Source organism: Saccostrea cucullata, unplaced genomic scaffold (assembly GCF_032062105.1).
Source record: "Saccostrea cucullata isolate Sc308-1 unplaced genomic scaffold, CSIRO_AGI_Scuc_v1 ctg1250, whole genome shotgun sequence".
Taxonomy (NCBI): Eukaryota; Metazoa; Mollusca; class Bivalvia; order Ostreida; family Ostreidae; genus Saccostrea; species Saccostrea cuccullata.
The window spans coordinates 3921-14400 of record NW_026928546.1 but is presented as its reverse complement, the minus strand read 5'-3'; the positions used below and the strand labels follow the sequence as shown (position 1 = coordinate 14400).

Sequence of the window (10480 nt, the reverse complement as noted above, 5' to 3'; positions counted from 1 at the left end):
GATGAGCACATTCATACAAAAACAGAAGTATCTGAAAGACCTTAGTAACTAAAGTTTCCAAAAGCAGAGGAGAATAATAAACAGACATGTTGCCAGCATAGAAACATTTGAACACAGATCTGACCATTTGGCAAACAGACCGCTAAAATTCCTTATATTACAAAAGAAGACTCGTGAACACAAGTCAAAGTGTACTCCTAGTCTCACACAATACGCCCTGGTCTGCCTTTCTGAAGACATTAAAATGGAGGCTGTGATTGACTTATTGGGAGAAATCCAAATCAAAGAGACAGGAAAAAGACGAGTAAGAAATGAATGTCTGCTGAAACTGATGTGTACACCTGTATTACATAGAGAATATTACATACTAAAATCCATATCATATGTCATATCAGCCCGAGTGGCCCCATATCAGCCTGAGGGCCGAAGGCCCGAGGGCTGATATGGGGCCCGAGGGCTGATGTGACATATGATATGGAATTTTGTATGTAGTATTCTATTTATCATATATTTAATATACTTAATATGCGAGTTCCCAATTGGTCGTTGAAGAATGTTTGTGCTTGTTAGTGACACAGTGAATCTTACTGGTGATCTTATTTATATAGACAGGGGTGGTAACATTATCAAACCCTCTAAAGATAACAAAACAAAGTCTACACTGATAAAGAAAACAGAACGATGGGTACCACGGTGTATCTACACCTCCCACCGCAACGGCGATTTTCTGGTCGGGATGCAGTCCTATAATTTAGGCATAATAGCACGCTATAATGACATTGGACAATACAAACAGACAATACAGCATGGAAACATAGACCGGAGACTGTTTCATAATCGTATCTACATCACAGAGAATCGGAATGGAGATGTTATTGTGTCTGACTTTGACCGTGATGCTGTAGTGGTGACAGACAGTAGAGGAAGACACCGTTTCTTCTACACAGGACATCCACGAGGATCACGGTTTTTTCCATTAAGAATCTGTACTGACGCGCTGTCACATATCCTGGTGTGTGATTTTATCACCAGCGCAATTCATATGCTTGACAAGGACGGCCACTTCCTGTCACTGATACTGAAACGACGAGGAATGGATGGACCAACGTGTGTGAGATATGACGACAAAACTCATCTTCTCTGGGCTGGATTTCGCTAAGGGGAAAAGAAAATATGTGTATACAGATACATAGAGAGGGAGGACTATCTACAAAATATTAGAAGTCAGAGTAAAATAGATATATGACATTACACATTCTGTGCTGACACTGTGTGCATTCGGACAATTGAATTAATTCTATGATAAAAGCATTCATACAAAAACAGAAGTATCTGAAAGACCTTTGTAACTAGTTAAATGTGTACTTGATATGAAATACAACAATACCTTAGTACCAGATAAAAGCTATAAGTTTGGCACATATCTACTTGTTGTTAATTTTTTTCAGTATATATAGATAAAAATTACATGGTAGAATATACATTTACGTAAGTGACATTTGTTTAATCGTATATAGAAAAGTATATACAAGTGAATTGCTGGGTGAAAGAATTTTCAAACTTAATGAAATATATTAAAAAACATGATTTAATTGAAAGGGTAAAATAAACGTAGAATTCTCTTCCTCATCCTTAAAATTGGGACCCCCTTCAATATATTACTAGATTGTTTCTAAATTTTTAGACTTCTTGAGAATGTAAAAAAGGTCTTTATGCTGACAGACAAGCCTGTACATTATTTAAAAAAAACGACCAATGACAGGATATATTTGAAAACAAGGTCATTGTTAGTATGCTAACTTTAAACGAGGTTGTTGAAATCCCTGTAACATCAATCTATCTATCAGTAGCCTGCCTTGATTAAAAATTAATCGTACTCAGAGCATGCTGGTGAGTATCAAATAAGTTGCCCTTTTCACAAAAAATCTTACAACATATATTTCTCTTAAGTGAAAACTTACGATAAAGTCGTTTTCACAAAAGTTCTTAAGAAAGTCCTAAGTGCAAAATCTGTCGTAACTTTACGACAGCCCTTACCCTCTCTTAGTGAAATAAATAACTTAAATATTCATCTTGAGACAAAAATAAATGTAAACAAAAATGGCTGCAGCGTTTGTCGTTTTATTCCATTCGGAGAGAGCAAGGCGTCGGGAAAGGGTTTTTCGAGACCAGTCAAACCCTTTGGACAAATTCAATGACACTGAAGTCATAGCTCGTTATCATTTTCCGAGACCATGCATTTTGGAGTTAATTGACCTTGTACATGAAAGAATACAGCATCCAACAACGAGATCATATGCCATACCTTCACATATCCAAGTAAGTTTTGCTTTCAGTCTCGAAACACAAAAGAGCTAACCTAACGGTTGTCAGTGGGTTTCGTCCCCTTGAATTTACGGTCTATCTAAATTTCGTCTCCAAACAAATTAGGTCCTTCTAGTGTCTAGCATTAGGTACCTATAATGTATACAATATACACATATTAAAAAAACACTGTAGTTTGTGTAAGCTACAATCTTGAATTAATTTTGTTAGATACCTCTTGTATGGGAAATTAACTTTTAACTGAAGTACATGTAATAAGAAATTTCATTTATTGGTCTTATTTTAAACCTAATCCTATGATTTGTCCCAACTTAGCCAAAAAAGGTCATGTCATTAACAATCTAACTTGAAACAATCCTTGAGACACTTAAAATATAATATTATTAAGACTACTTGTAAACAGTAATAGAAAAAAAAGTTTTATAGTGTCACACATTATAAGGATCAATAATTAAATGTTAATATCTGTATAATTGCATTATTAGAAATCACAATTTTGTTTACATATAAATGATGTAGCCATCCTTATTTTAATATATCTTTCATACCTGTTGGATTTCCTTCACCCAAGGATGTTTTCATTGCTTAATTTAATTGTGGTTCTGCAGGAGAAGTAAAAAATATGAAACAAGAGGCCCATAGGCCACATCGCTCACCTGAGTACTGTGACTAGGAAAAAAAAAGCAATAATCAGTCTAGCATTGAAAAGTTTAAACCCGAAAGTGGTCACTCTGTGCCCCCCCTCTCAATTTTGGGCCACAATGCTGACCTGAGTCATAACATTCTATAATATAATCCTAATATGTAAACTTCTATCCCTATTGTGACCCCACATGGAATACTATATTTAATTTCCTAATTGAATTGAAAATATAATCAATGCTTCATATTTCAGGTGTTGACAACTCTACGCTTTTTAGCCAAAGGAGAGTATTTATCTGAGGTTGGCGATCTTCATGGAATTTCCATATCATCCGCTTCCAGGATCGTAACCTCTGTTACCTCTGCTTTGTGCGAGTCCTTGGATAATGTTAAGTTTCCTGAGTCAAATGAAGAACTTTCAAAGGTGAAAGAGGACTTCTATCAGGTTGCAGGGTTTCCAAATGTTGTAGGGGCGATTGATGAGACGTTGATACCAATCCAAGGCATGACAGGGGATGAGGAGCCCAATTTTATCTGCAGAAAAGGGTATCCCGCTATAAATGTACAAGGTGTTGTGGATGCCAACCTTCGGTAAATATAATTGAAAAATAACAAGTAACTGTTTTGAAAACTTGAACGTGTTGACTATAAGGATCAAAACAATGCCCAATTTTTTTTAAAAACAATGTTATCTATTACATGCAACTTTTCAAACATAGTGATAAGGTGGCCAGGAGCGACTCACGACTCCTTTATTCTGCAAAATTCCTCGCTTCCAAATCTACTGAGGAGAGTTAATGGTTGGTTGTTGGGGGATTCTGGGTAATCACTCAGGAAATGGCTCTTGACCCCATTTGTTAACCCCAGGACCCCTCAGGAGCAGAGGTACAACAATGCCCACAGCACCACAAGAAATACAGTTGAGAGGGCATTTGGAGTCCTCAAGAGTAGATTCAGGTATAATTAAAATACTTAGATAAATAACAATTCAGTTCATTGGCACTATTGAAAAGAATTGAAGGGAAACTATAATGGTAGTCACTGTAGTACACATATTTCCATTTAAACATTTACAAATTAACCTGAGGTGAGTTTAATTCCTTCTAATATTCTGCAAACAATACAGAAAAAAGTTTTTGAAGTATATAAAAACATAGTGTAATCTAAATACTAGTATTTGATTAACAGATGCATTCACAAAACAGGAGGCAGTTTACAGTTTGCACCTGTTAGATGTCTCAAAGTTCATAAAACAATTCAAAATAAGAGCAGAGCAAACACGGACCACCGAAACATCAGAGGTGGGATCAGGTGCCATCGAGGAGTGAGCATCCCCTGCCGACCTGTCACACTCGCCGTGTGCTCGTTGTCATGATCAGGAAATAACGGAAAAAAATCCGTAGTCAATTCAAACTGACTTCCTACAGAAGAATATGGAAATAACGAACAGTATTCAATCTCAACGTCCATTAAACAATATACAAAATAAGAGCAGAGCAAACACGGACCTCCGAAACATCAGAGGTGGGAAAAGTTCCATGGAGGAGTGAGCATCCCCTGCCGACCGGTCACACCCGCCGTGTGCTCGTTGTCATGATCAGGACGTAACGGAAAAAATCCGTAGTCAAATCAGTGTATAAATAATGGACTAACAAATGGATGAGTATTTTTTGCACATTAGCCATATTCGTCTTAGTTTTGTTGTAACGTGTCGCCGAAAAATAACAATGGTGCCTCTAGAAATTAGGCCAAAAAGATAAGATAATAAAGAATTGTTTATTCCTTAAAATAGTAAATTGCTACTTTTTAATTGAAAAGTATTTTATATTTGTGGTATGTAACTTTTAAATTTTTAAATTGGGCGTGTCTTTCATGATGCTAGATTTCAGAAATCAACTATTGAAATATTCAAGCTTTTAAACATGTTATGTAATCGAACATATGAGATTTTACTGTTATCATCTTCCGTATTAGAGGCATGTTTATAAATAGCAAAAACGGAAGTTACATTTAAATAAGGCAATGGATGAAGGCTATGGCGACAACAAACAGTATTCATTAAAACAATACAAATAGGGGCAGAGGAAACACGGACCTCCAAAACACCAGAGGTGGGATCAGGTGCCATGGAGGACTGAGCATCTCCTGCCAACCGGTCAAACCCGCCGTGTGCTCCTTGTCATGATTGGTAAATAACGGAAATTGCTTCCTTTGACGAGAAACGATTAAAAACATTAGGAAACTATTACAATTCCGTTATTTTCCGATCATGACAAGGAGCACACAACGGGTGTTACAGGTAGGCAGGGTATGCCCACTCTTCCATGACATTTGATCCCAACCCTGATGTTTTGGGGGTCCGTGTTTGTTCTGCTCCTATTTTGTGTTGTTGTATGGACGTTTGATCTAGCAACTGAATACTGTTCGTTATCTCCATATGTTTTATCATTCCAAATAAAATAATTAATTTTATGAAGAGTTATAGTTTGGTTTAGAGTACTTGTGTGTAGAATCAGAGTGGTTTTGTTGATAGCTTATCGCTAAGAATGGTTGTATAATGTAGAAAAGTCGTAAATCTGAATGTTACTGACTTTTGGTAAATTTGGCAATTTTTCACATTTTCTAAAAATCCAAACATATTAAATCTGAGATGCTTTATATGTCATCTTAGGTAATTGAACTGCATATTTAAGTTGGATTTCAAGCAGGCAATCAAAATACTGGTTCTTCTAAAATACAGTTATTATAATAGGCCTTACAAGCAAAGACTAAATTATTAGAAGCCTTGTCGACTGGAACCATTTCATTAAGTTTTTTTTTTATCCTTTTTAATTTGTTAACCGCCCCAAATTAAGTGAAAAAAAACTTATTCATAAATATTTTTATGATTTTTAACAATATGAAATTTCTTTTTTTAGTTAAATGAAAGGTTATTTACTATTGAAACCTGAAGAACTTACCCAAAATTATTCATGCTGACAGCATAAATGTACTTATTTTATGGTACAAGTAAATACCTGTACTTGCAACACAAACGGTTAGGCCTCTTGTCATAGATAAAGTCGGAGATAAAAATAAAGTTATGCGCAGTTTAAGGATAGAAGATACATGTTAAATGACACACTTCAGGATCATTAGAATGAAGGAATGAAGGTAAACGCCAAAACTGAGGTTAGTTTCAGATATAAAAATATACGTGTATGTGTGTATACAAGCAACCTTGCAACATATGATCCATAATTTGATTGGTTTCATATGAGAATCATAAAAAGGCATCATATGTATATTACTTCATGATTTACATGTGTATATTCATATGATTCACGTATGATTTGCCACATCTGATTCTCATATGATTGTATATATAAACATATAGTTCTCATTTGATTTAACATATGATTCACATATGATTCTCATGTGAAACATAATGCATATGTTGATCATATGTGGCGAAATTACATAATATGTACATGTTTATATTTACATATCCAAACATATTTCTTTAAGATTCTTTCAAATTAGATTATTGTTAATTTTATATGAACAATGGATGAGCATGAATATTTCCATTGTTCCGTCATAATATCGTATTTGACATTAAAACTATCGTGCATACTGTTTTGCTTCGTAAAATGACAGTTGAATTGTGATTCCCTATCAGAAAATAATGTAAACGTAAAAAAATAAAATAGCGAGGTACATGAACTACGACGCTAAACGTCTGCTTATTTATCACTAAACGCTAACAATATGCCTGCTTGAATCGTTGTAGTTCATGTCCTCATGAATCTTCAAAAATAAAATTCATTTCTTAAATGTATTTTCCATTTCTCAATTCTGTTTAAAATTGAATATAAGGGGATAACGAACAGTATTCAAGTTCAAAAGTCCATAAAACAAAACAAAACAAAACAAACAAAAAAAAAAAAACAGAGCAAACATGGACCTCCGAAACATTTAAGGTGGGACAAGATGCCCTGGAGAAGTGAGAATCCCCTGCCGACTGGTCACACCTGCCGTGTGCTCCTTGACATGATAAAAAAAACCCGGAAAAATTCGTCGTCAATTCATTATATAAATAATGGACCAACAGCAATTAATGAGGTAAACTAATATGCCGAAAAGTAAATGTTATCACATGCATACGGTCTTTATGATTCGATACACAAGAACTTGCTCTACGTATGAACATTTTCTAAAACGAGGTAAAATATTGACAAACAAGTTGATGAAACAAGAATATCAGCAGTCTCGTTAAATTTCATCATTTTCACTTAAGTTTTATGGTCGATACAATGACCCTGTCAGCAAACACAAATTATTATTGAGTTTAATGCTGACAGATGTTTTTCACACGAATTGTTAGTCTATTATTTATACACTGAATTGACGATGGGGTTCTCGTTTTTTCCCGATCATGAGAAGGAGCACACGGCGGTTGTGAACGGTCGGCAGGGGGTGCTCTCTCCTCCATGGCACCTGATTCCACCTCCAATGGTTTGGAGGCTTGTAGTTCTGCTACTATTTTGTATTGTTTTATAAACTTTTGACCTCGCATACTATTTGTTATCTTCATATGTTTCATCAAGCTTTGTATAATTCAAACTTTTTGTATGCCCTCTGACCTAATCTGACTAATTTCAGCAGATCCTGTTCCTTTCGAATGATGGGAAAGGGATTCAGCACTCAGTGTAGAGTACGACAGTGTTCTCAATGTCAGCAGATAACCGAATACTACTGTAACACGTGTAGAAATAACCTGTGCCTTCATTGTAAAGAAAAACATGTAGCTAATTTGGATAGCATTTATCATGATGTTGTGATTTTCCGGGAGAAATATAAAGGAAAAACAAAATTAGAGACCTGTGTAAGACATCCAAATATAACTTATGAAATGTTCTGTCATTCATGTAAACTTCCTATTTGTTTCCATTGCTTTGAACACAGAAAACACAAGTTACAGGAAATTAAATCAGCATATAAAATAAATAGACAACAACACAGAGAAATCATTCATGACGTCAGAGGTAAACTTCTCTATAACAACTATATTTACTTGACAAAAATCAAAACTGACATTAAAAAAATTCACACAGAAATATCAAACCAACAATCAGAGATGACACGAAAAGGTCAGAAATTAAAGAGTTTCGTGGACACTGTAATATGTGATGTTAAACTTAAACATTATTTTTTTTATTAATAAATTACATGAGCAGGAGAAAAACATTAAGAGACTCCTTTCCATAGCACAGAACTATGAACAAAGATCTGAACAGTCATTAAACAGACAAGTAAAATTCCTTTTATTTCTTAAGAAAACCCGTTTACCCAACCAAAAGGACACTCTCGATGTTACACAACACACCCTTCTTTCCCTGACTGAGAAAACCGAAATTAGAGGTATCAGTAACTTATTGAGCGAAATACAAATCATAGAGACAGGAAAAAGACAGTTAAGAAACGAAAGTCTTCTGAATCTGATGTCTACCCCAATGTTACAAAGATCCTTCACGGTAACAGGTGTGAGTGATGTTAGACACATCTCCTTTCAGACACCAGATCTAGTCTGGATCAGTGATAATAACAATCTCGTATTGACAAATAAATCAGGCGAGAGACTACTTCAGTTGAGAGATATCAGTGGAGGATATGGGGCACATACTTTCAGTGTTACACGAGGGCTTATCTATATAGACAATGTTTGTAATATTAATAAATTATCTACAGATATGAGAACAAAGTCTACATTGCTAACGAGAACAGGACCATACGTGCCACTGTGTGTGTTTTGCTCTCCCTCCACTGGAGAACTATTGGTAGGAATGTGCAGAAGTGATACACCTACATGGAGGGCAAAGGTTACACGGTATAACCACATAGGACAACAGATAAAGACAATACAACACACAAATACAGGGCAGGAACTGTACAGCTATCCCGTGTATATCACAGAAAACCGCAATGGAGACGTAATTGTGTCTGACTTATGCTTGGTAGTGGTGACAGAGCGTGGGGGAAGACACCGTTTCTCCTACACGGGACACCCATCAGGATCCTGGCTTAGTCCACAAGGACTCTGTACAGACGCGCTGTCGAACATCCTGGTGTGTGATGGTTACACTGACGCGGTACAAATAGTTGACAAGAATGGTGTTTTTCTGTCACTAATACAGACACAACATCACGGTATAGAAATACCATGTAGCTTGAGTTATGATGGCATAACGCATCAACTCTGGGTAGGATCACTGAACAACAACAGAATGTGTGTATACAGATATATAAACAAACACGGTTATTCTACATGTCATTTTATTTAGATGATTAAAGACACATACATAAGCACAGGACTATCTGAGAGGTTCTTGTAATTACTTTTTCTAAAAAATAATCCCTGACAACCTGAATTGAACCTATTCTGGTCTAGATTGTTTGAGAAGCATTAAAGTCGATACCGTTTCACTAATTCTTACATAACTTCTCTACAGTGAAGAACGCAATGTTTACTAAATAAAAGTGTTCTTAACATTACATGTATGTTAGACTAAGAAAAAGTAATTGAATCATTTGCATGTATCTTCCCAATGTAAGTAAACATGTCTAATTTCTGTTCAATAAGTTTACATAAGGTACCTTAACTGTTTTTAGCATTTTTTTAGGGAAGTATGATAGGTACCTTTTGTTGAAAATGAACTTGATAAACCTGGACTGGACACTTTTATATGCCAGAAAATATATTATGTTAGTGTTTATTGCTTCCTTAAAAATTGAAAATTTATGATCACAGGATGTGTATGAATTATTGAAACTTTTATAAACACCGATTGTCTTTGAATTCTTGCAAAAATGATTTTGTAAAAGATAAGAAATCTTATTTTATTTTCTTGCCATGACAACAATGATGAAAATTCTGTACACTTCTAAAATTTCTATTTTAAAAAAGTGTAAATTTAAGTTTAAAATCTAAGAATTAAACTTCAGATGAAATATCATAGAAAAAGTCATATTCCCTGTTTTGAAAGTGTCTCTTCATGTAATAACTCTATAAAGGGTCAATGAACAGATCTGGTCATATCTTTAAAACCCCTTCAGATATGACTCTGGTTTTTTGACAATTTTTTTTAACATTATGAGAATTAAAAAAAATTATGAGAATTTAAAAAAAAAACTCAAAAAATTATTTTAGCTTATCTGACCCCATTTTCCCAGTCACATATTATAAATTTATTAATTGCAAGAGATTGCATATATCTATTTTTAAGGGCACCTGAGTAAACTCAGGTGACCTATTGCTATCAGTTTTCGCCCGTCGTGTGTTAACATTTGAACATTTTCAGCTTCTTCTCTGCAACCACTGAACCAATATCAACCAGCACAAAGCATCAATGAGTGAAGGGGAGCGTAAAATGTGAATTTCATGGTCCCTGCCCACCCACCCACCCCTGGGGCCCGAGGGGTGGGACCAAAAGCACTAAAATTAATGCAATCTTTGAAAATCTTCTTATTCACT

At 35.1% G+C, this 10480-nt stretch overlaps 2 protein-coding genes across 2 annotated transcripts; both read left to right on the top strand.

Annotated features, from left to right (window-relative positions):
* Window positions 1-553: 553 nt before the first annotated feature.
* On the top strand, window positions 554-9264 carry LOC134277900 (uncharacterized; the record flags this gene model as incomplete). The annotated part of the gene is made up of 4 exons (XM_062760195.1): window positions 554-1111; window positions 3221-3558; window positions 3802-3924; window positions 8135-9264. Coding segments are annotated over exons 1-4 (2149 nt in total), but the record flags the coding sequence as incomplete, so codon positions are not given.
* Window positions 2053-4204, top strand: LOC134277891 (putative nuclease HARBI1). Its single transcript, XM_062760182.1, has 3 exons — window positions 2053-2319; window positions 3221-3924; window positions 4156-4204. Exons 1-2 carry the CDS (start codon window positions 2101-2103, stop codon window positions 3560-3562), a joined length of 561 nt encoding a protein of 186 aa, XP_062616166.1. The 5' UTR covers window positions 2053-2100; the 3' UTR covers window positions 3563-3924; window positions 4156-4204.
* Window positions 9265-10480: the final 1216 nt, after the last annotated feature.